Source organism: Podarcis vaucheri, assembly GCF_965113315.1.
Source record: "Podarcis vaucheri genome assembly, chromosome: 5".
In the NCBI taxonomy this organism is placed as follows: domain Eukaryota; kingdom Metazoa; phylum Chordata; class Lepidosauria; order Squamata; family Lacertidae; genus Podarcis; species Podarcis vaucheri.
The window spans coordinates 46,876,190-46,902,655 of NC_138763.1; the positions used below are offsets into that span (position 1 = coordinate 46,876,190).

The 26,466-nt window shown below is 40.3% G+C and overlaps 1 protein-coding gene across 2 annotated transcripts; it reads right to left on the reverse strand.

The window, feature by feature from the left end:
- Positions 1 to 989: 989 nt before the first annotated feature.
- PCGF6 (polycomb group ring finger 6) lies at positions 990 to 25,953 on the reverse strand. 2 transcript variants are annotated; one of them, XM_082225085.1, is made up of 10 exons: positions 25,489 to 25,950; positions 24,293 to 24,392; positions 22,714 to 22,810; positions 22,128 to 22,183; positions 20,452 to 20,511; positions 18,759 to 18,867; positions 16,188 to 16,215; positions 15,192 to 15,290; positions 7,294 to 7,380; positions 990 to 4,395 (listed from the first exon to the last, which is right to left on the reverse strand). In XM_082225085.1, the coding sequence occupies exons 1-10, from the start codon at positions 25,780 to 25,782 to the stop codon at positions 4,327 to 4,329; spliced, it is 999 nt and encodes a 332-aa protein (XP_082081211.1). In that variant the 5' UTR covers positions 25,783 to 25,950; the 3' UTR covers positions 990 to 4,326. The 2 variants fall into 2 exon arrangements, with proteins under 2 accessions (XP_082081211.1, XP_082081212.1); XM_082225086.1 differs by lacking the exon at positions 15,192 to 15,290 and having other exon boundaries at positions 25,489 to 25,953.
- Between the last annotated feature and the right edge of the window lie 513 nt (positions 25,954 to 26,466).

The window sequence follows — 26,466 nt, forward strand, 5'->3', positions numbered from 1 at the left end:
AGGCTTCAGCCACAGATTCTGCGGAACAAAGTGTTCCTTTTGGGAGCAACACTCTAGAAAGGGACACATTCCTAGTACAGCGGTTTGTACTTCCCTTAAAGCCTTTATTTTTGTTGGCCAAGGCTCCCATTATTTTCAGGAGCTTGAGCTAATGGTTAACAAAAACTGCACACATTGGGTTGTGCTCTCATTGGGCACAAAGTCTCAAGGCAAGTTACTTTTTCCTGTGTGTGAATGCTTCTTAACACTTTTGCTCAAATAAATCAAGAATTGACAATGCTTGGCTTCAAGGTTACACAGAATAGCCACACATCCCAACCCCAAGAAGACCCTGTACACATTGTAGAGTAAATCTGGTACAGTTCACTTGCAAAGTATTTCTGGAAATTGCATATGCATACATAGACAAAAGAGCTTTAAGATTACAGTCTAGGGTAATTATAGGTAGGGCATTCTCACACCACCTCATAATTTTCCTGGGCCGAGAAATCAAGTGACATTGAAGAGCCAATACAGTGGTACCTCAGGTTACATACGCTTCAGGTTACAGACTCTGCTAACACAGAAATATTACCTTGGGTTAAGAACTTTGCTTCAGGATGAGAACAGAAATTGTGCTTCGGCGGCGCGGCAGCAGCAGGAGGCCCCATTAGCTAAAGTGGTGCTTCAGGTTCAGAACAGTTTCAGGTTAAGAACGGACCTCCAAAACGAATTAAGTACTTAACCTGAGGTACCACTGTATAAAAAGACTCTCACATCTGCAGCCTCCCCTTAACATGGACAGTTTATTGCTGAACAAAAACATGTGATCCTGCCTCTCTGCCACCAGACAACCAGCCTTAAAACAGTCTGACACAGGGTATGCTCAGCTGTCCTCAAGCCTAGGGGCCTCGTGCATTACAATTTAGTCTTGAAAAAAATGTGAAAGAGAACTTTGGTTTCTTGACCATATGAATGAAGTTTCATTCTACAATAAAAGAGTAGGAATCCAGGTGTTACCAATTTATTTATTTTAAAATATTTTTAGCCTACCCTTCATTACAAAGCAACCCCAGGTCAGGATATAACAGTTAATTAAAACCACAATTGAAAACATAGATCATAAAACAGGAAGAACTACTATATCAGTGATAAACAAACCCAAAACTTAGCAGGGGCTATTAACATGCTACAAAGGCTCTTACATCTGCCATAATGATTATACCACTGTATGGTATACTCACATTGGAGGTAGCAGTATCAAATAGATAGAAACAGTTGGAAAGCACTAGAAAAAATCATTGCATTGTTGATTTGGGTGGGGGGATTGTTTCACTATTTATTTTCCAGAAATAAATAAATACTGGTGTAAAGCTTTAGCAGCACTGGTACTTACAAAGGTGTACCCAGGGTCCCTTGTGTCTCTGGCAAGGAGCTCTATCAGTGCCCCCACTCACCCCCCCCAAAAAAAAATCACTTTACCACAATAGCCACATTAGAAATTATGACATTTTATGGGACCCAATTACTTGAAGCATCCAGAACGAAGGCGAGGCAGAAGGATGAAAACAAATGCACTGGTTACCCATTTGTTTCCAGGTTCATGTTAAAGCCCAGAGCAGCTGTTTCTAGGTTCAATTTAAGGCCCTTTTGGAGAAGCCATGTTGATTCTCTCTCAGCAAGGCAGGTTCTTCTATGTTGCATAATAATAGCTCTAATATATTTAAGGCAATGGCCTTTCCTCTTAAACCCTTTTACAAATCAATGTTTCATTAGTTACCTTCCTGTCAGCTGAAGTTTAAACAAATTTAATATTTTTGTTAGAAAATATTCAATTGGACCCAGTGATTTGTAGCTAGTTCTACAACTTCAGTTTTCGTCACTTCTATTTAGCTTTGTTTTTCTGATACCCTCCTTGGGGTCAGTGGGGGAATCAGATATAGCACCTGCCCACCATCTTCCACCCTGAAGTTCAAAGCAAATAACAGAATTACTTTCTCTACCTTTCTTTAGTAATCCTGTCTTACTGTATCTTTGCTATGTAATGATTCAAATATCACCCTGGCTATTTTCCTGTCTCTAATGTACTTCAGTGTTCTGTTCATTGTTTTGAGTGGGATTCAACTAACATGTCACACTAATGGAGGCCCCCACAAGTGGCTAGCTAGCAAAACAGGGCTTTTCTGCCTCTTCCACTGCCCCTCCAGCTGGCTCAGGGGGAGTGTTGGGAGAAACCCCAGAAAAACATGCAGGGGAAAGATAGGGGGTATTGTTCTGTCTGGCAAACTGAAATGTTTGTGCTGACAGAACTATTGCCATAGTGCTTTGTTGAATTCCTTCTTTTAGCAATATGCGCCTCAAATTCTTTTTCACTTGCCTGCTAGTTTTGCTTTTCCAGCATGTTTATTATACTTCCTCTTTTTTTTTAGTTTTGAAAGGCTTCTACTTTTTAACACTTTACATATTTCATCCCATAACACATTAGACAAAAATATTTACAAAAATAATTTTTTGTTCCATTCTGTTGCTTATAGAAATACTGAACACAAACTGGATATTTTGAATATAAAGCAGGTAGATATTTATGAATATCCCTACATCAAAAATTTATTGTAACAAAATTGAATTCATAAAGGCATTTTCAAAAGCAAAACCCTTCAACACACATTTGGTCTAAAAACTAGCTTTTCAGGTCACCATAAATGCACATCTAAGCCTCTTTAAGACTATGGAGTAGCAGTTCCACAATAGGACAGAATCTTTAAGTGCACAGGCAATGAATTAAGAATTTGCAAAAGAAAATCTGACACCTTCTATAGAGGCACGGGAGTTGCATCAGTAATGTGTCTTCCATCTATCCCTCCAATTGCATAAACTTTGTTTGCTGCCTATGTGATAATGGATTAAGCCATTGATCTTCAACTGGTGGTTTGGGAACCACTATCACAGGGGTGGGGAACTTGTGGCCCTCCAGATGTTGCTGGATTACAATTCCCACCATCCGTCTCCACTGGCCACACGGGCTGGGGCTGATGGGGGTTGGAGTCCAAGGTCATCTAAAGGGCCACGGATTTCTCACACTTGCACCATTATATCACAGCCTGGTCTAAGGGAGGTAACAATAGCAGCACTTCTAGATAAAATTTTGGTTAAAAACTATGAAATGGATCCCCAGGTGCATGTCTGGGTTAATGGTGGATTCTGCGTCTGCAAAAGTTGAAGACTAAGCATTGTATAGCAAGGTTTAATGAAATCTTTGTAATAAGACCACTGCTGTGGCTATGTTACAGGAAATGTTAAAAACGAACTCCTTCATTGTGTTGTTGTTTAACCAGAGCTTTTTTTATTGTTCACAGGGTAGTACTACTACTGGCTGGGAAACACAGGGCGTTGTCTCAAGCTCATATGCATGGAAGGGGACAGACATAGTCATTTTCTACAAAAGTGGCAAAACAAAAGCTGGGGGAGGGAGTAGAATATAGTGGAACATCTGCAAGAAGGGGAGCTATGACAGAGGCTGCAAGGGACAAAGGCAAACATGGTAGTGACTGCAAACCAGAAGAAGAAGTGGGCTTAAAGGAAAGTAGCAGGGGATAGAGAAAGGTTACTGCTGTTCTTCTGATAGATTTTCATAGAACAAAGTCTGGTTATTGTCTTCAGTAGGAATATAATCAGTTGCATGATGCCTTCCAAAGGGACCTCAAAGGCAGCCCTGTGCAATCTACTGTCACATCCACGCTGTGTGAGTAGCATTGGTATTCTGGTGTCTAGTTAACATGCACACAATTTATCTCCAATTTTAACTAATTTATAGGATATTGCATATTTTAATGCTATTACTCACATAAACCATGAGATACAATGCTTGCGGTTTTTTGAAAGGTGATTATCTCTCTCCCCCCCCCCTATTTTAGGCACACAACTGAAAGGTTTCCCTTTCCTATTTCTAAACCAAGACCATTAGTGTACAATAAACGTCTCTGAGAAGAACACATCTTTTCCAATAAAACACTGCACATTGGAGATAATCCCTGAGAACACCAGTGAAACTGTCTTTCAGATAAATACTGGTTTCAAGCTTAAGTCCTGGGAGTCAGCTGGGAGTGCTGCCAATACACAAACCGCATTTAAGACAAATCCAGTCATCTTGACACATTTGCTCTTCCCCGAACTAGCTAGGTGTTAATGACATAATAGCACTGCAGTATTTATAGCTGTACTTACTGTACAGCATTCCTTTTTCAGATTCTAACTTACTATGCAGAGTGAAAACTGTGCATTAATGTTCATCATGCACTTCCCAGAATGAGGATCATTTGTTTCTTCAAAGCTCCTCCATGTTGGATTTTAACAAATCCTTGAAAGTGTGGGATCTCTGCTAAGAATCAGCCCATAGTGAAGTACAAGTAAGCCATCCTAGAAAGTAGGAAAGAAAAATCACACTTGTAAACAAGTCAAAATGAATGCAAAAACAAAGCCTTGCCACACCTAAGTTTCTTTATGCCACCTAATGAAAATTTGCTCTTGATTGTGAATAATAAAATGCAGGATCTCCCAGTGTGCTATTACTGAACAGAGGATCAAGGGAGTCAACAGCTGAGTATGAAGGCCACTTGTAATTTCTTTGTGAGTACAGTCTCATTTAGAGGTGGTTTGAAAACAACTGAACAAGTCATTCAGTTGTTTGCCTGTGTCCGAATACTGTAATATCCCTTTTAAAGAGAGGCTAACAGTCAGAATGCACAACCCATTGTTGAATTGTTCCACATCATATTGCAGCCACTTTGTCTTTTGACTCAGCTTCTCCATCAAGCCACAGTTATTGCAGAGACTCCTTAGGATCCAATCCTCCCTCCAGTAAGTTTGAGGGCCGATTTGCACTTTACAAGGCAGTGTTTCCTGCAGTAAAACCAGTGTTTAGCTTTGCAAAAATGCCAAGTGTTAATGGCAGATGCATCATCCTGAACACCTATGTATGTATTGGAGAAACCTGACCATCTGCAGATTCCCGCTGTATGCACAGTACATTACATGCTTTTTTTTGAAGACGACAAACACACTATGAATCATTCTTAATAAGCAAGCTTCAGCTTTCAATCCCAGGACAAAGTGTTATAGAAGGCAATTTCCCTGAAACAAACTGCTGGAGTAAATGAAAAAGCAGGCACTGCTTTCGGGTTATATATAGGGTTGGTCCATACTTATTGGCAAGTCTGTACAAAAGCCATAAGGAGTCAACTGGCAACCTCCATTTGACTACATAATTGGTGTGAACTGAGCCATTGAAATAAGCCAAATCACAACAGTTTTATATGCAGCCCTAGCATGGAAGTTTGGATATACAGAAATGGTGCCTTATGATAGGTTTAGCTTTGCCATAAGTCTGCCACAATTTCCTGACAGGCTACTATTAGGTGTGAAAGGCAATGCAGCGATTGTGACTTCTTCTGACATATACTGTGTTCAAATGTTGGAAATGTGCTGGCTAGAAAAGATCTACAACATCACACAAAACATCACCTATGAGCAAAATAAAAATAAAAAATGTACTGCTGTATGACACCTTTCTCTGCTGATTACACTTCATTCTGACACCTTGTCTAGAATGCGAAGTTAGCACTTATGCAGTGAGAAATGAACAATTCAACCTGTAAAACAGGTTATTTTAATTCAGTAATTCAGCAAGCTATCCTCAGATTTGATTAAAAGAGCCACCAGATTATAAACTGTATCTTATTTTTTATTTTCAATTGTCCTTACATTGTACGATTTTAAAAAGTGGTAAGAATTCTACATTACTGCTGTGATCAAGCAAAGACAATATGTGTGTAGAAAGAGGCTTCTACAATGACTGCTGTTCTAGATGTGACCAGAGTATGCAAAATAATCCTGCCCTACAATGGGCAGCGGTTGCACCCAGCACCTGCTATCACTATGTGCACAATACTCTTGAATGCTAAAGTACAAGATCAGCATTGTCAGTTCTGATTCCAGATGCACACTCTACCCACCACTGTCCTAACAAATGATTAGTGCATACAAAGCAGACAGAGCCAACCACCTGTTCAGCAGGGCTGATCTGTGAATGCAGAAGCACATGCTTAGCCTGCAGTATGCAAGGATGCCTAGACCAGAGCACATTCACCAAGGATAACAGAGTTGGTGAATTTTCCTTTTCCTCAACCTACTAGGATAGCCATGATATACCCTTTTGTGTCTTTAGACAGGGAGAGACTGCTTTTATTAAAAACAACAACGCTCTAAACCATAACAGCCTGAAATTTAGATTCAGGTAGGTAGCCGTGTTGGTCTGATGCAGTCAAAATATATTAAAAAATTAAAAAATTGTCCAGTAGCACCTTAGAGACCAACTAAGTTTGTTCTGGGTATAAGCTTTCGTGTGCATGCACACTTCTTCAGATACCTGAAATTTGTTTATTTTTTAAAAATTAATATGCTGGTAGAAGCCATTTAAACACTACATGAAGACTCAGCTAGACTTAAGAAGCAGTCCTATACTTAAGTTCTGTTGGCTAAGATGCTATAGGATTTGGCTGAAGGCTTGCTATCCTGGCCAGCTTCTAAATATGCCAGCAGCACAACAGAATGCTGTCAGAACAGATAAAATGGGGTGGAGTCATGGGCAAGGCAGCATGGTACAGAGGAGGAGCACACTTGTGCTGTATCCTATAGCCCTTCAATCCTGGTTGACAGTGGCAGACCTGGCATAAGATTTCCCTCTGTGACCACTCTGCCCACATCATAAGAGCATTAGATGCACTTGGCCTCAAACACACTTGGGAATCTGAACACATTGCTAATGCTTCTTATCTCAGAATCCTAATATGTATCTCACCTCGGTACCCCGGACACATACAGTACATCCAGCCCCATTCCACTTTAACAGCTACACCTCACACAGGTAAGCAAGAGGAGGAGAAACACATGCTATGATGTTTAACTGGTGCACCTGACACCTGTCTCTCTTCACCCCTTTTTGCTATACTTGAATACTCTTGTCCTGCCTCAACAGTGCTGCTGAAACATTCCTCCCCACAACAGTGCGGAGCAGTGTCTTCCACACAAAAGGGAGGTGCTCATCCATACACACAGGCAAACTTTCTGTTGGTAAAAGCCAGATGCTCCACTTCAGCCATTGCCACTGCTGGACTCATGCACACTTTTGCCTTAAAGGTTCACAGCTCAGAAGCTTTCCTGGCAAATGCAGTCCTTGGCTATATCCCCAAGGGGTGTATGGGAGGCTGAGGCAGGAGCACCAGAGGCAATTCCCTTGCAGCTGTGGCATCAACTTACCTGCACTGCACTCTCCCCTAGAGCTCGCTGGATTTCCCTCAAAGTCTGATAGTGTTCCAGCAGGTGATCACCACATATTATGTCTACCTAGAAATAAACAGAAAAAAGTATCAAAATGTGTTTTCTTTAGCTGCAACAAGCTAGGGGCTTTAAAGTTTTAATTCAATGGCTGTTTGAGAACACATTTTATGTATCTATTTCATCTCCAGAAATGCTTCCCAGGACCTCAAAACTACTCTTTTGTAGTCCCAATTTCAAAAACCAATTTGAGGATTTGGCAAGAGATCTCTTCAAAACACAAGTTGTTATTGCTATCAAGAACCCATTGCCTGCAATAGTACTGTAAAGTAACAAGCCGCTATGAACATGTAAAGGACACTCCTAAACAGATTGAGTTCATTTGAAGACAGCACCCCGTCCCAGCTTCGTAAGACTTATTGCTTCTCTGTTAACTACTTTAAATATCCTTTTCCTGTCTTATTAACTCCAATGACTTTGTTCAAATATTAACTTCATTTTGTATTGTTCAGTGGATGTGTCAATAAATATCTCAAGAAATTCCATGTTCAAAGCAAATATCCCTTCAGAACAGGTGTGGTTAAACTTGTTAACATGAGCAGGTGTCCAAGAATCATTTTAATTAAATAACGCAGGAGCTCCTGGGTGCCAGTTCTCTGTGGACACTGTGTACATGCCATTTGCAATCTGTATCTCATTTGACACTAACAAGTCTCAGAGATACTGAGCATTGGCAACTCTCTGAATGATTCTTTAAAACTAAACAGAGGTACACAGTCCATTCATGTAACAATTGCATGCAACTATTGCATGATATTGCTTAAGTCATCCACACCATCAGCAAACAGAAATCTCAAGTGATGCAACTGAAACAAAGATAGGATCAACAAGTCATGATCATGTCCATGTTTAATATCTAAGTCGGTAGAGTTCAGTCTTTCTAGTGTCAATGACTTGTTTCTGTGTTGATCAATGTGCTGTGATTTTGTTACCTACAAAACAGTTTGCACTACAGAGGATTTGGGGTTGTGTTCTAGGGTACAATTTTAACTCCTGCAGTTTCAGGAGTTTGCAAGAAGATTTGCAAGAAGCAAGTGGGAGCAGCAGACAAGTTGTCTTTAGGTTGCTTTGTTTTTGTTTTATTATGTATTTTGTGTTTTCATTTTGTATTTTTATGTTGTGAACTGCCCTGAGATCTGTGGATCAAGGGCAGTATATTAATGTAATAAACAAACTTTTTTTTACTGACAATTTCACCATCAATCCTTGATAAAAGCTTCCTCAGTGTGAAAATGGCTGACTGGGTTCTTAACAATGAGCTGTGCATCTTTGACTTATCTCTGGTGCTATTCTATGGTGGGTACTAATCTGTTCTGAATAACAGGAGGCAGATTATACTCAAGATGTTTCTGGATATTTTCAGAACCACCTCTCCAAGTCAGCAGATGATTAAAAAAAAAAAAATTCAACAAAAACAGAACACATGCTGGAAACCTATAGGGAGTCAGATATACCTTCACTGTTTGAAATGTTAGTTCTGTTTCCTTCACTGGGGATTGTATTGACTTCGTCTGCTAGAGGATGTTCAGCTTCCTAGGTTTCATAATTAGGATTTTTAGGAAGAGGTCTGCTGGTATAACTCCTTTGCTTGACACCACGGAATTAACTTTCTTTTAAGGGTAGAAATTATGACATGTGCTCCTCCCATTTGAACAGAAATGAAGTTTCTTGGTCTTGTATTGAAGAGCATGTAGCAGTGTTGGTATTCTCCGATAACTCAATACTCTACAGGTGTGGGAGAGGAGACCTTGAAATTTAAGATTCAGGTAGGTAGCCGTGTGGTCTGACGCAGTCGAAATAAATAAAAAAATTAAAATATTGTCCAGTAGCACCTTAGAGACCAACTAAGTTTGTTCTGGGTATAAGCTTTTGTGTGCATGCATAAAGAAAGCTTATACGCAGAACAAACTTAGTTGGTCTCTAAGGTGCTACTGGACAAAATTGAAATTTGTGATAGTCTGTTTTGGTCAAAAAATAGCATCTAGGGGCAGAATTTATCATATTTAGACCTACCAGGCATACATTTCCAAATTATCTGCCTGGCTTGCTCAGTATTTATTCCTACATATTTCCCCTTTATCATGCTAAATTAGTACAAACATTTTTACAGTAGTAGAAATCTCAAGAATCTTTAGAGGAGTCAACAAAATTGGCCACGTTTGGCAGAAGCAGAAAAACATCTGATGGCCAGGGAAGCAGAAATCCTAACAGACATTTCAGGTACATCTTTTGAACAGCCTGTCTCCTGTTTGTCAGAGTGGATTACCGCCCTTTATCTAATGACACTAGAGATAACAGCAAGGACCTTGGATTTAGATAAAACAGAAAGAGGAGAAAGAGGGAGCTAGTAAGAAAAGAAAGGCAAAACAGAATATGATCAAGTGAAATGTCCTAAGTCCAGTCCATAAGAAATTAGACATTACAGCTGCATTTATTTCTATGCATTTCCCCCAATTCCCCCTCTTTATCTTCCTAACTTATTACAAACATTAAAAAATGGCAAATTAGCATCTAATTGAAACACCAAGGTGCAAGCACACACATTTTATGTGCATTTCAGACCACCTGCCTGTTTCCTATGGGCAGAATCCGAGGCTGTACTCACTTCTTTCTCCTTCCCGTTGCAGTCCCAAGTGGCCTCAAAATCTGCTCTGCAGAGCCCAACCCTCCAGAGCACATTTTGAGGGTGCATGGAAGGCTTCAGAGGACAGTGAAGTCCCTCTGCACATGTGGAAGCCTGTTCTGCGCATATAGACAACTCTAGATACAACTCTATGTAGCCACACCATTAAATGCCACAAATTATGATCAGATGGAACTTATTCCAGTTTATTAACACTGGAAGCAAAATGTTAACGAATTCCATTGCTGTAAAACAATTCTTCACAGTCCTGAGATAATTCAAAAGTGACTGCCTAGAGATATCCTGATGTGACCTTCGCTGCTGCAGTTCTAGACTTCAGATATTAAATGTTTCAGTGGCTTTAAATAAATGATTGCAAAGCTGCTTCCCCTCTACCTCAAAGTGCTTGGAATATTAAATGCCTAATTCTGCTACTTCAGTGCTAAGTCCTAAAGCTTCAATATTAATTGTTCGGGTGGGATTCAGGTGATAGCTGTAGCACTCAAGGGAATAGAAATACAAAGAAAAGAAGCAATTTGTTCTCAACCACCCTTTTAAGAAGCATCTGTAGCATTTGTGATTATATCCATTAATCCCTGTGATGTAAGGAAATATATTACAGATAAGGGGGTGGGAATCCCATCTGCCAGCAATGTTCTAAATCTATTTTAGACTTTTAAGTTTGGAATCAAATCAGTGTTACACTAGTGTTGCAACAATGAATATAACTGATTTGACCCTTTCTGGAAACAGGAAGATCATTATATTGCTGTAAATATTCCCCTAATGAACACACTAAAGTCTAGTTTAAGCAAGGGAAAGAAACTTTTCTGATGTTTTTAAAGAATTACATGCCTTGATTGGGTGCATGCAAGTTATTTCCCTGACACCCCAATCCAAAACATATGTATCTCAGAAGTTCCACATAGTTTTATGCAGCTTACTCCCAAGTAAGCATGCCTGGAATTGGAAGGAAAACTAGATGAAAATGAGACGTAAGGGATGCAACTTGTGCATTAAGCACTGGATCTGTCAAGAGTTTTTGTCAGGCTCCAACACCTTGCCCTCCTGACCAGCCGGCAGCATCTTTGGCAAGAGTTGCACACTAACTTATGTTATCCCGAAGTGTCATCCCGGTTGCATTACAAGCTCCACCAGCTGACACTGTACCGCATTAGATGACTAGGGGGATCAATGCAACTCTATCTGGCTCTATAAAGCCTCAGCCTCAGGGCCTGTTCTTCAGTCTGAGCAACTTGTCTCCTTGTAAGCAGATCCGGTCAGGCTGACCTCCTACTAACCAACTGCCCTTGCCGGAACTTTTGTCCGCCTGAGACCATGATGCTTTTCTTTGGCTCCCTGCCTTGCAAACAATTTGTTCCTTCTTGTTTTGGGGGTTCTGATACTGGTTCCGCTTCAGAATCTGAGCATTAACTTTAGATATATGTGGTAAACACAGCTACTAAGGAGCCAGTTGAAAAACTGCATGGCCTATTTATACAAATTATTGACCCCAATCCTCCCTTTGTTTATAAATTGCTCTCATTGTGCCTTTACCATGCATCAGATATTATATTGGGCCAAATCACACTCTGATTTCTAGCAGAAGATGCATAAAACCCATGCTACTTCTAATTATCTCCCCAAAGCCTGTCTTCATTTACAATAAACACTTTCATCTGAGAGATTCCTCTGACAAGGGAACACTTCTGTAAGCTATATTAGTACATCTAAAGCAGTAAAATAGCAAATTCCTTTATAACTGTTGCTCTCTCCCCACACTAATTCTCACTCAAAAGGCAGGCAGAAAGCAGCTTTTGGATGTCCTGATATTAGGATAGCAAGGCACTTACTATTTCAGATATTTTTCAGACATTACTACAACAGTCTTATCAAGTGAAGACAGCAGCTGACAGGCTGATTTCAATAAGAATACGTGAGTCCAGGGGGCAAGATGGCAACTAAAGTGTTGGAAAGACGTGGTTTATTCAACATTTTTTTTAAAAAAATTGCAAATTGAAATTTACTTTTCAGTCCAAAGACTTTTAGAGTGCCTCAGCAGATGTCTAAAACAATAGCAGTCTTAAAAACTTTAAAACCAGGACAGCTGGAACTACAGAATGTAAGCCTAAAAAGAAAAAAACATAGTCTAAAAGGCATGAGCACATAAGGTCTTCACCTGGTGCTGAAAGAACATCTAAGCTGGCACCAGGCAAGCTGCCTTGGGGAGAACATCCCAAAGCCAGGGCACAATAGCAGCCAAGGCCCTACCTCTAATAATAATGGGGCTCATAAATTTACACCGGAAAGTAGGGGTGGCCAACCATTTTTGGGCCAATGGCTGCAATTACCTTTGGCCAACCACTTGGGGTGGGTCACCCCCCAAAAAAAACCCCAATCCCATCCTCAGCGATCTATGCAGATGAGAAGGGAGGAGAAGATTGGAATCTCCACTGTAGTGCTGGGAAGAGAGGGTTAGACTTCTCCTGCCAGCCTAGTATTCTGGTGCAGATATAAATCATTCCTTCCCTGCTCATCCAATTTGTCTGATGAGCAGGGACAGGGTGATTTGAACCTCCAATGAAGTGCTTCTCCCAGCCCAGCACAATAACTCCTTTTTTCTTTTGCCATTGCCAGAATCAGTGTGGTTGGAAGGAAAGCACACAGAAGAAACTACTTGGCAGGATGTGTCAGGCCTTCAGAATAGGGGCTTCCTGCAGTACAGCAAAACTGAAGAGGGATATGAGAATAGTAACATCAACAATATGTTCTGACAAGTAGTTACTGAAGCTGGACATTCCAGATACACTTCATTGCAATTAGTGAGCAAACAAGTATGAAAAGGAGAAATATTGTTTTCGGATTGACCATGTTAAAATTAAATAACATCTGATAACATTCAAAAATCATGTTGCAATTATGGCTCTTTGCTACAGGCATAAAACTAATCATTCCCTCAGTGACCAAGACCAGGACTTTCAAGCATCAATAACAATAATAAGCAAACTGCCAGCCTATGGGAAGAGAGAAAATCAAGGCTCTCTAGTGCCGTGTCCTAGCAAAGAACTCCTCTGGACTCAACCACAATTAAGCTGGGAATCCTTAGGGGCCTACTTCCAAGTAATATATCTAGGAAACAAGTGCAACATCAACTTTTATGTTCAACTGAAGTCTGTGGCATACAAGGCTTTTAAAGAGAGTGTTGCATGTTCCAGTAACAATGACAGAAGATAGAAGCTTTGCAGTTACTCTTTTAGCATGGGATGGGGTTTAAATATGCATTGTCATATCTTCTATCTGCAAATTAATCTAGGCACACTTTGAAAATGAACAGAAGGTATATCAACAGAAACTAATAAACCTGAAAAATCAAAGGCATTTGCAGACACAGCTGAGAACAAAATATGTCTATCCCATCTTTGGAAAACAGATCACAACATATCACAAAATCAGTACTGTAGGTTTTACAAATGTGCCCAATGAATTCACTTAAGTGTACATTTTCATTATAAGAGAGCAACAAAACACACCCTGGAGTCTTAACACATCAGACCATTTGGGCAGATTAATGTTTTTAAAAGGCAGAATCAGAAACCTTTCTTTTAATTAGATGTGCAAGTGTATTAATGCAACTACAAGGACACATAATCCTTGAATCCTTTTCACCTTGCACATAATTGCCATTAAATCCTGTATTTTATAAAATGTGAAATTCAATATCAACTTGTACCTGCTGAACAGCTGCACAATTTGGCAGAAGCCATGCTACACTCTCAGAACAAAAAATATGCCACCACCACGATGACAGATGTACCAGTGCAATTTTTCTGCCCGTGAAGATGGACGGAGTTGTCAGTGGCATAAGAGAAGAACATTAGTACTTACATTGTCTTATAATCTTAAAATATCATGACCACACCCCCATTTATGGTGAAGTTTTAGACTAGACCTAGAGCTATTGACACAGAATTTCCTTTCTATTGACCGTCCAGACCACAACAGAGCATAAGGAATGGTGTGATCAATCACAGCATAGAACTACCAGTATATAAACCCTGGACAGGGAGACCATAACTCAGACAGACAAGGTGCAGGCCTGGGGTTGTACAGAGAGAGTTCCACTTCATTAGCAACAGCAGTGATGAGGCTCCTCCTAGCTGTTCCTCTGTAAGAATATCAACCTATTTGTTCCAGGCATGGCTGCTGTATCTTTTGTTCCTACCATGGAACAGAGTGCCATCATGGACACTGCAGCTGATATTCAGCTACATTTCAAGCAATGGCCCAAGGTACAAGAGTCCTGGTGGGCTGACTTGTTGGAAACCCTAAACATGTGTACTTCTTCAGAATCACCTCCATTTTGGAGGCTGTTCAATAAAGGGTTATGACTGTGCCACATTTGTTGCTATGGTGTTGTAGATGGGGATCCCTTTCTCACACTCTAGAAGGCTATGGCTTCATTTGGCTTTGGAATGACACTATAAGGTGGGGAGATGGTGTCAATATGCTTGATGGGCTCAGGACAGTGGTCCCATCTCTCTACTCATTCAGGTTCCCTGGACTGAGATGGAGGCAGGATTTTCAAGGTACACAAGTGCATAGCTGTTGCCACCAGGATGTTAGAGGGAGGGATACTGAAGGGGAGAAGGGCCGAATCTGAGTGGCCACAAGGCAACATGACACCTTCATGTTGCCTATGTGACCCTGAAATGAGATTGCCATAGAAGGAAGCTATTTTGTTTTTAAAAATGGTGCTAAAGCTGCAAATCAGAGACAGCAAACAGCACATGTAAAAGGTAAACAAAAAGATATGTTGTCGAACATTTCACTGAAAACTCTGTTTTGCCCCTCAAAACATCACAGAGAGAAATACGGCAAAGTGCTATTAAAAAATCTATGTGGAGGAGTGGAAATAACTTTAAAGCTTTTATAATCCAACACATTGGCTTGCCCTCTTACATTTGACTTTTCTTCTTTGGTTTGTTCTTCTGTGCTTGCTTGCTATTGCCTCAGTGTGTGTTACATAAATTCTTTGATGCAACAAGTGTGGCTTTTCCAAGTTACATAATGCCTTGTGAAATGAACGGTAAAAACCTCACTCGCATATTTGCTGCTAGGAAGTAGACTTTCAGTGTGAGCAAGAGAGTAGAGGAGTGTCATAGCCAATGATATGGTGCAAACAATTAGCACAGCATACCTGGCAGCCAGGATCAAGGTCCATCTTTCTTCTGAGAAATTTCTCCACATGTCCAATTGTTGCCTCTCCTGAAACCCGTACAAACTTCTTTTCCAGTGGCTGGAAGGAGGAAACAGATTTCATACTGTAAGGCTGTTCAGTAATGAAGGGGGCAATTCTAATCAGGTTCTTTAACAAAGACTTTATCCCATATTGTTGTTATTATTATTATATGAAACCAGTAAGTCATTTTCACAAATTTCCCCCTTAAACAGCTTTTTTTCAGCAGTAAGATGGTGTTGTTCAGCTGCAACCCACAGTTCCACTATTTTTCCTCTTCCACCCACAATCTCACTGCACATGCATCTTGTGTATTTAGTTCTTCTTCCCATAAGCTAAAGGAGGCATAGATGGTTCTCCATGTTATCCTCACTACAAGGCCATGAGTTAGGCTAGGCTGAGAGCTAGCAATAGGTTCAAGGGTCCCAGTGAGCTTCATGGCTGAGTGGTAATTTGAAGCTGGATTGTCTCAGTCTGAGGTGGTAATCACTACACCACATTGGCTCTCAAATACATATATGTACCATTTTTATTTATTTCTTTACAAATTTCTACCCTTCACAGATAGCTCACAGACATAATTAAAAACATGATGTTCTGGGCATTGTTTAATCACTAGCCCATTTCTATAGAATACAGTCTAGTTGCTCACTCTTTAAAACAGGAGCGACTAACCTGTAACTCTTCAGATGTTGTTTGACTGGAGCATCGGAAAGGCTACAGGCTGGTCACCATGCTTCAGAGGCAGTCATAATGTCCAGTGTGCCTGGTCCCTCAAACTAAAATATTACATCCCTGCCTTTGCAACATTCCTTTATCTTTATAAATTACGGATTTGCAAAAAAGCAGTATATACTCCAGGACAGAATTATTGGCTTTCTCAATGCAACATTTAGTTTTACTTATGCATGCCATAACAATGAACCAAAGGAAGATAAATTTCAGCAGTATTTGTACCTTAAATTTCCCAGACAGATCGTTAGCTCTGAAAGAAAAAGAGAATTAACATAATAAATAAGTCTGAGCTACATCTGGATTTGCAGGCTCAAACTGCTAAATCAATACAATGTCATTAGTTACAGAGTTTTTCTGTGATATATGTGTGTGTAATTTATATGCTCATCAGGTCCTTGGATTATGCTTGGAAGCTTAGAATATTACCAGTTATTGTCATTATCATAATCTCCTGTTAAAGGCAGGCAGCAGCACTCACCACAAGTTGTAGCAATTAGACAGGCTTCAAAAGTAGTGAAAGGAAAAACTGTAGTAGTTGATTCAAGTAGTTCCTAAGGCATGCACCACAGGGGTAAGTTTCCTATCTTCAAGGAAGGGGAACCATTTTCTGAATCAGATGCAACCCATAAGAAAAAACTATCATCACAGAAGTTCCTTAGACTGGATTCAGGAACAACCCTAATTACCAAGCCTGCTTAGAGAGTGTGGATGACCCTACCAGGAAGACCCAAGGTCACCTCGTTTAAGTCAAGCAGGTCTTTAATCACCACCATTTCAATTCCATCTGCACTCCATAGTTAATCCTCATCCAGTCTGGTACAGCATTTAGATACTGCTTTACACTTGCTGTTGCTGCTCTGCTGAGAATGCATATTGGTGTAATTAGAATACTAATAACACCATTCCTCAAGTTTGAGATTATTTCACCACATATTTCAAATATATTTTAGATCAGCGCATTTTGAGAATTGGTCTCAAAAGAAGACAATGGCCCAGTTCAGACAAACATATATTGGCTTCATAAGCACAAATAAGCAGTTTAATATCCTGGCTTGCTTTGATCCTGGTAGGCACAAGCTTCCTGGTTCAGGAGAAACTGGAAACTATTGAACTAGGCCAATGTATTTAAAATATACATGCATATTTTTAAAAGCCTCAATGACAAACTGCTTTCTTTATACTGACATAGAAACAAATAGAATTACAGCCACTGTATTACCTTTATATTGAAGAATTCTGTATTAGGAAAAACAGTGAGCTTGACTTTAGTAGAACTAACCATGTAATTTAAGTCTACCTTTAGACATCAATCTAAAAGGTATATAGTGTGCAAGATTGGGTGCTGAGCAGAACAATCATATGCACAATCAGCTGTCAAATTGCATTTCAGAGGATTGACTGCTTTTCCTTTAGATACATGGAGACAAATTCACTCGCAGACAAGAATTTTATCTTTCAAAAAACTGTAAGTCTACTCTTTATCTTCATGAATGTCTAAAAGGTTAACAAAGACAGATGGAAAAACCATGTTATTTCCAAGGCAGAAGATATCACAGTTTTTCCATTCCTAGGATTGGGGTCTCTGATACCCTTTTACTACCATAGGAAGGACTAGACCATTTCAAGATATAAACTGAATGATATGGAAGAGGTAATAAACAAAATTGCTCCCAGAAAATGACAAAATGTAAAACAAAACAAAACATGTAACAGATATACATATACTACTACGACAACAACTATTGGTAATTAAATTTGTAAACAACCCTTCATCCGTAGATCTCAGGGCAGTTCACAACATTAGAAGTTGCTCATTAAAACTACTGTTAACTGGCACACACACCATTACAAACAGCAATTCTGAACCAGGGTGGTGCTGGATTAAGGCCCACTGAGACCCACGATCAGCACAGATGCTCCCTGAGCCTAACCTACCTCAGAGGATTGTTGTAAGAATAAAACGGGGGAGGGACTTAAGGAGAACCACCTATAGTATTCAAAATGATTTTTGACTTATTGGATTTTTCTTTTTATAAGTGCTAAAACTAAGGTTGCAATAGTTTATACTAAACATTACAAGTGTCTCTTTTAAAAAAGGGGGGAAAGTACAGATCACCATTCTTTTAGACGACAGTATCCAACATGACGCCCTCAAGAAGTTTGAGTCTACAACCAACCTCTACCATTGACCTGGCAACTTTGTTGGATGCAAAATAAATATGTTAAATTAGAGAAAAACTATTACTGCACATGCCCAGAAACACATTGGCTTGTCTTTTAGAAATAATCACTTCAGTGTTTGCCAGTTGTCACTGCCACCTAGTGGTTAAAAACAGGCAAAGAAGGTTAGGCACCCCAAGTTACAGAACGCTTGGTCGGGCACAGTTTGATTAAATAGAACTGTCTTTACACATGCTGTACGCTTCATCAGAAAAGGTATAATGAGAGTTCTACATGTGCCTACTATAGAAAATTGCAGTCTGTTTCTGTAAGAACTGAACTTTTATTCAATAAATCAATCTGTAGAGATAAGAAAACCTTTCAGAACAGTTCAGAAATTCAAGATGAATCTACATCCATTGGGAAAGAAGAGATGGTTTTTGTAAGCCAAGAGTTCTACAAATAGAATTGCTAATCTGAATGTCTTCCATTAGCTCTCGATCTAATTACTGAAACAAAAAAAAGCTAATGTTGCAACTGAATGCCAAGGCCAACATATCCTTTTACGTCCATGTCTTTAAAACACTACTTGTAAGTTAAAACTCAATCTACTAAAAGTCTGCTTTTACTTACCCAATGAACTCGAGGAGTAGTGACATGTCAAGCTCTGGAGGGATACGGAAAACTGAGCCTACAACTTTACGGGGCCTCCCCCTGGCTATAGCAATTGGCTGTGGAACAGCTAGGATAGTAGAAGAAAAACAAAACTAGAAAGCAAAGAATATATTTCCCACCTACAACAGGATACATGATGAAATAACAAGTTGCATAGACTTGTAACTTAGTTCAGAAATGCACTGCCTAATTCCTATTGGGGCTATTTAAATGTTTTTACTAACTCAAGAGCGACAACACTTTTTTCTGTGATTAATGTAGCATTTTGTTACAATTTTTTAACCCACATTTTCTTCCAACCCACTGGCCTGGTTCACATGACATGGTAAGCCAAACCATGCTTACATGGATTATAATTATTACATGAGCTGCTGGAGAAAGGAGCTTGCAACCACTTTGTTCCTTCCCAATCTTTTTTACTTCTGTGCTATGCTGAGCTAAGCCAAGGTTTGGCTTAGCATGTCATCCAAACTGGGCCTTGTGTTTTAGATCTTATCTTACTAAACCACAAGCTATAGCCAAGAACCTATAGTTAACACAACGCAAGTAGCTGTCACAAGGAAGATGGAGCAAGCTTGTTTTCTTCTGCTCTGGAGGCTAGGACCTGAACCAATGGATTCAAGTTAAAAGAAAGGAGATTCTGACTAAACATCAGGAAGAACTTTCTGCCAGTAAGACCTGTTCGACAGTGGGACAGTCTTTCTTGGAACTCTCCTTCCTTGGAGGCTTTTAAACAGAGGTTGGCTGGCCATCTCCCTGTCATGGATGCTTTAGTTGAGATTCCTGTATTACAGGGAGTTGGACTAGACTCTCAGGGTCCCTTCCAATTCTGATTCTATGATACAGCATGAGCACAGTTCTCTGCCATTTTAACAAGAATCACTGTTAACTTAGTAACTGGCTACTAAGCCAAAGTTATCGGTGGATGCAAGTATTCTCCTATATTAGATGAATTTGAACAGGCCTTGATGTTGTCATAAATGCACAGGAAGAGTTCATAAGCAATGGATATCCCAAATTCCCAAAGGGTGCCACAGACAAGAAAGTGGCCACAATTGCTATGATGGTCTGATCTAATCATATTTATTGTGCTGTGCATGCATGATCTAGTAACATCCCTTCTCTACTCTTCACTCTATTTTGAGCCTTAAAAACCCTAGCTGTCTTTCACAGACATGAACAAAATCACCACACAATTCTTCTTAGCAAAAAATGCTGACTACATAATTCATTTGTGAATATCACAACTCTAAACTGCCCTGCTATCTTATAGCACATTAATAAGAGAATCTTTAAACTAGTTAATTAAGCTTAATAATACTCTTGTGGGGCAGATAAGTTACTGTACTATTATTTTCATTCTGGTGGGGTGGGAAAAGGAAACATTAAACAGCTTAATCAAGTTCAATGAACAATGACAATTGCTCAGTCAATTATCTGTCATCCTTCTAAATACTGTTACTAATTACACTGACCAACTTGGAACACGTTTCATGATCATACCCATGGGACATCCCCTAGCATCAGCCTGACCATAGTCTGTGGTTAGAAAGCTGAGCTACCTGATCCACTGGAATAAAGCGGCATGACAATTCTTACATACATATTTTTCAATAGCAATGCTGCTACTATAGTTGTTATAAAAACTTACCAGGCTTAGGTATTTCCAAACCTCTCTCTCGGTAGAAATCATGCATTTGCTTTTTCTCTCCTAAAAAATGCAATACAAAATATTTGGGCTTGCTCCACATAGAAAATACAATGCATAGATGTGTGCAGAATCCGTGGCTCTCAGTATGTTATTGGGCTCCAACCCCCTCCGGCTCCAGCCAGGAAGACGAACTATCAGGGATGATGAGAGTTGTAGTTCAACAACAGCTGGAGAGCACAGGTTCCCCCAACCCCAGTATAGATAGATTTTCTCAAACTAGTTGGTTGGAGATACAAAACAAAAAATCTAAAGAAACCATCATTATCATTCAGCAGGATTTTCATACATTTATAGTATTGTGTCATCTAAAGAGTCTTAAGTCAGCAAAAAGAGAGGAAAAGTCTTAAAACAGAAGCAGATAAGATATATAAGGTAAAGGTAAAGGGACCCCTGACCGTTAGGTCCAGTCACGGACGACTCTGGGGTTGCGGCGCTCATCTCGCTTTATTGGCCGAGGGAGTCAGCGTACAGCTTCCGGGTCATGTGGCCAGCATGACGAAGCCGCTTCTGGCGAAAGAGAGCAGCGCACGGAAACACCGTTTACCTTCCCACCGGAGCGGTACCTATTTATTTACTTGCACTTTGATGTGCTTTCGAACTGCTAGGTTGGCAGGAGCAGGGACGGAGCAACAGGAGCACACACCGTTACGGGGATTCGAACCGCCAACCTTCTGATCAGCAAGTTCTAGGCTCTGTGGTTTAATATGAGATCTGAAATGCCCAATGCATTCTTCAAGGTAATTACATCTTTAAAAGTATATTAACACAATTCTAAGGCTTTGATTTTCCCCATCATCAACACCTCTTAGCTTATTGGTGTTATCTGCATTCCTTTCTGCATTCAAAATACAAGAGTTTTGTATTGCACAAAGCACTATGGCATTCATAAATTTAACTTGTCCCACTGGCACTGATTATGGTAGTCAAGCTGTGAGCACACTGGTCTACAAATGGCAGGTACAGTATATATTCATGAATTCAGTGAGAAGTGTTAGGGCCTTAAAAATATTAAAAAGATTCAGCAAGCCTTGACTTGATCCAGAGCTGACATTAAAAAAATAAATATTACACTTTAATGAAACTCAAACTTATTATGCAAGTGACACCCCCCCCCCGGCTTTTCTGTTTCTTAAATGTATTATTTTCAAGGCATGTGGAATGTTTTGACAAAGACTTTGAGGAAGGAACAAAAAGTATGGAAATAGAGGCTATGTGGGCTCTAGAGAGCGGCCACTAAATGACAGTGACCAGTAGGGGCAAATGGAAAGGAAGAGTGAAAAGGAAGGAGTCCCAGGTGGAAAAGGAACTATGCAGGTCAAAGAAACCAGCACTAGTAGGAATCAGACTCCTTTTTCCAGCCACTGTTCACAATATTTAAAGCTCTTCTCCACAACCAAAATGCCTACAAGCCTTTTAAAATGAAAGCTGAGGATCTCAGATGGTTGTATGACAAACTACATGGCAGGGTTCATGCTTCTGCAGTCACAGAAAACAGACACAGCCCTTATATCAAGAACCAAGGCAATTTAGGAATTATCACCTAATTCACGGCTAACACATTCTCTGGTGAATCTTAATTTTTATAAATAGCACTGGGTCCAAAATAAAAGACTTACTTTCTTCCAAGCTAACAACTAATTTATACACTATGTCTTGCAACTGTCGATCCAGCCTGTGGAAGTAGAATAAAAAGATTAATTAAATTAGTGATTGAATATAGCTTGTGGTAGTGAACTGGTGAAGAAGAGCCACAGGAGAGGAACTAGAAGCTATTTTCAACGGCAATCTTAGATTTGCAGGTTTCCCTATCTTGGGAAAGATTTGAGGTTCAAGTCAACATATCTCAATTACAAAAGCAACTTTACAACCATCTTTGAAGCAATGCATTGGTGCACCAGAGGAGATAAGAAGTCTCAAACAATCCTTGCGTGGCAAAGTTTCAAGACCAGGGAGGCAAATCTTTTGGAAATGCAAAACTTTTGCTGGTAAACAATAGAAGGAATTAAGAATTGTGTGAGGTGCTAGACCTTTTATGAGACAGCAACGTTTCCCTCCAGTGCATATAGCAAGTTAGCAGTATTTTTCAAGTTCCAATAATTTATTTTAGTCAAAAACAGAAATATCAGTGTTATCTGAAAACCACTGCTTCTTTTATACACACACACAAAATATAGATAAACAATTATAATTAAAATATATTACCTGATATTATAAAGGGGTTGCGTCTGATGTACTACAATGTTGCATTTTGGGCATCTGTTACTGTAGTAAAAATGTCTTACTATGCAGCTTTTACAGACTGTAAAAGATAAATTTTGCAGTTACAGGCCTATAATGTAGTAGTACACAAGTTCCAAAGATAATACAGAATATATAGCATGTGTCACCTAAAATGCGGAGCAACTGAAGAAATAAAATGTGTGTGTGTGGAGGATAAAAACTTTGCATAAGTTTTTCAATCGATTTCTGCCCTACTTTTCGATACAAAATTTCAAAGGCTTACTAAAATCTTACTGAAAAAAGTTATTAAGAATAAGTCTTGAATAGCGGTATGCAATATGTATTTACTTGATATCAATCTCTCCCTTTTCATACCGAAGGATCCACAACATGTTTACATAAAATAATACAATTTTTATTAAGGCTGATTCTAGCTCAGGCATAGGCAAACTCAGCCCTCCAGATGTTTTGGGACTACAATTCCCACCATCCCTGACCACTGATCCTGTTAGCTAGGGATGATGGGAGTTGTAGTCCCAAAACATCTGGAGGGCTGAGTTTGCCCATGCCTGTTCTAGCTGCTCCAACTCCCAATGCTACTCTGAGGTGGTATATAACCCTCCCCCTCAAATTACCGCAATTCTTCCCACTGTCTTTTATCCCTTCTTACTTTCCCAGCTGCTGCAAACGGAATAGTCTGTTGCCTGGCTGGGCACTCCTTATTCCTTTCACTGTCAAAATGCAGATCATCTCACAGTCCAAGAACCGAAAGGGAGGAGCCAGGTGCAGCAGCTGCACCTAAAGCAAGCAACTTTGAGGTAGAACATGTGTTTTCGTGCAGAAAGCCCTGGGTTCAATCTTTTGCATCAATAGTGTGTGTGTGTTTAGGATCAAATACCAGAGAGTGTGAAACACCTCTACCAGAACTTAGAAAGCTGCTGTCAGGCAGAGTAGATAAACAAATACTCTGCCCCGATTAAAGGCAACTTCCTAGGTTCCTAACCAGCAGGCAATATGAAGACTCTGGGCTGGACAAGTATGGAATAAATACAAGGAAAACTACTATTTCTTGGTCTGCACAGCAGTAACATCTGTGTGCGGTACCTCAGGCTTCAGCTGTCACCCAGTGACTCTAGGGATTTTGGATTACAGAACCCACTCCAGATCTGCATCTGCATCTGGTCATCTACAGCCTAGCCATGACAATTAGGTTAAGGAGCAGCAGAAGCTGAGGTCATGGTAGCTATTTAAGTAGAAGAAAATGTGCTAAGATCTATTCAGGAAGCTGAATATGAAAGGCAAATAAAGGAATGATTCATTTTAATTTATTTCAGAAAATGATCATGGAGAATTTTGGGGTGGGGGTAGTATAATCCAAGACATACTGTAGCTGGATTGTTTCGAATTTCCAGGACCCCTCTTAAAGGCATCCACCACCATGCAGTTACCACAATTAATACAACATTGTTTTACATTATCACCAAAATGTACTTAGGCTTGATATTTCTGCATAGATAACATCAAAGCTTCTGTTGAGTAAGAAATTAATATTAGTACTTACATGTATGAAGGCACTCTGTGATGGTTGTGGCATCTATGAAGTACCCTTTGCAGATAGAACACATTATATATGGTGTCAGCTCAGAGAGGTTAATCATGCGCTGCAAACGTGAAAAAAGGAGGGAAATAGCAATTTTAAAAGTTTTGCTTGTTACCAATACAAAGATGTATATTGTTTATTGTTTGATTAAAGCACAGTATTAGAAGTGAAGTGGGGATTTTCCTGAACACGGTCTTTTTAATTTTGTTGTGAATTGCTTTGGGGACCATTTAAGTGAAAGCATATGTAAACATATAGAATAAATAAAATTAAGAGCTTAAGAAGAGCTTCCTGGAACAGGCCAATGGCTCATCTTGTCCAGTATCCTGTTATCACTGTGGCCAACCAGATGCTCATGGGAAACCTGCAAGCAGAACCTGAGCATCAGAACATTCTCCCTTCCTGCAGTTTCCAGCAACTGGTATTCAGAAACATTACTGTCTCTAGCCATGGGAGATAGTGAGGAATATTTCACTGGGGACACACAAAAGATGTCACATTGTGAGAAAACACAGAGCAAGCAAAACGTATATAGGAAAGGGCCATAAACTCTGTGGTAGGCCATCTGCTTTGCATGCAGAAAATCACAGTTCAATCCTCGACATCTCTGGGTAGGGCTTTGGGAGACCATTGCTCAAAACTCTGAAGAGTTGCTGCCCGTCAGTGTACACAATATTGAGCTAAATGTACAATGCTCTGACTTGGTATAAGGAAGCTTCCTCTGTTCCTGATCCCACCGTTTCCCAAGGAACTCACAGGGGAAGATTAGGTAAGAGGAAGAAGCCCAAGAGGTATCCAACGAAAGCTGAGCAAGGATCTAAATCTGAAATCCCTACCCAGCTCTCTCGCCACTGCACCACATTGGCTATATTTGGCACAAGGCATCATAGGAAGTGCTGTTTACATATTTATATCCCTATCCTTTCATCAATAAGTTCCAGGAAAAAGTGTATGTGTTGCCTGCTCCCACTTCCATCTTCACAACGAGCCTGTGAGGTAGGCTAGGCTGATAGATGGTGATCGATCCAAGGCCAGCGGAGGGAGGATTTGAACCTGCTTCTTCTCCATCCTAGTCCGACGGAATCTCACCCCATGGTGTCTGCTTCACCCAAGGGTGCCCCTGTGCTCCCCCTTCAGCGCACTGCCTCTTGTTTTACCTCATCCTCATCTTCGCCTTCCTCCAACCCAAAGCCCCCGAAGGGGTCCGTGGACCCCCCTCCTAGAGCTGCTGCTGCTGCTGCTTCTTCCTCCACCTCTTCTTCCTCTTCCTCCTCGTCCTCCATCTCTTCGTTGCTGGACTCTGAGCGGCTTCCCGCTTCGAAGCGGGAGTTTTCCCCGGAGCAGCCCGGGGCTTCCAGACCCGCTATCGCTTCTTCATCGTCGACGTCCTCCTGCTCTCCCTCAGCCAGCCCCTCACCGGCCGCCGCCTCCACCTCCACCTCTTCGCTCATCGCCGCGGCTTTGAGGGAAACAAATGCACGGGCCGCTTCGACCGACAAGGAGCAACCGAGGAAGTGCCTGGGGGGCGGCGAGGGCGAACGCAGTTCACACCCAAAGGAACTATTCCTGTCCTTTCTTTCCTATCTCTATGATCCTTCCCTAAACGTGCTACAGATATAAAGCGCGTGCGCAAACCTCTATTGGCGCGCACGCTTCTAGGGCATCTGCCTCGTTCACATACAACCCCTATGTACTCTGGGAAACTGAGTTTTTTCTCTCTCTCGCAACGGTGAGCCAGGACTCAAGGTGGTGTTTTACCTGTAAGCCGCCTTGAGTTCCAGTTACGGGAAAAGGCGGGGTACAAATAAATATATAACAACGACATCAATACAGCAGCACTTGGTCTTAAAACTGAAATTCGATTCCTGTTATAAAATACATAAAGTGGTTTTCATAAACTTAACGCTGGCTACTGCTTAATAGCAGTTTTGATTAGACAATTGAAATGGGTGCATAGTGAAATCATTCTGATGCCAGTGTTGGTGAAAGGGTCAGTATTTAGTGCTTGTACAACATCATTATTATTACATATTTGACTTTTTGGTCACTCACTACGAAAAATCTAAGCAATTTACAGAAGGGGATTATATAATATCCCGAGGTTCAGCTAAATAAATAAAAAATAGCCAACACGA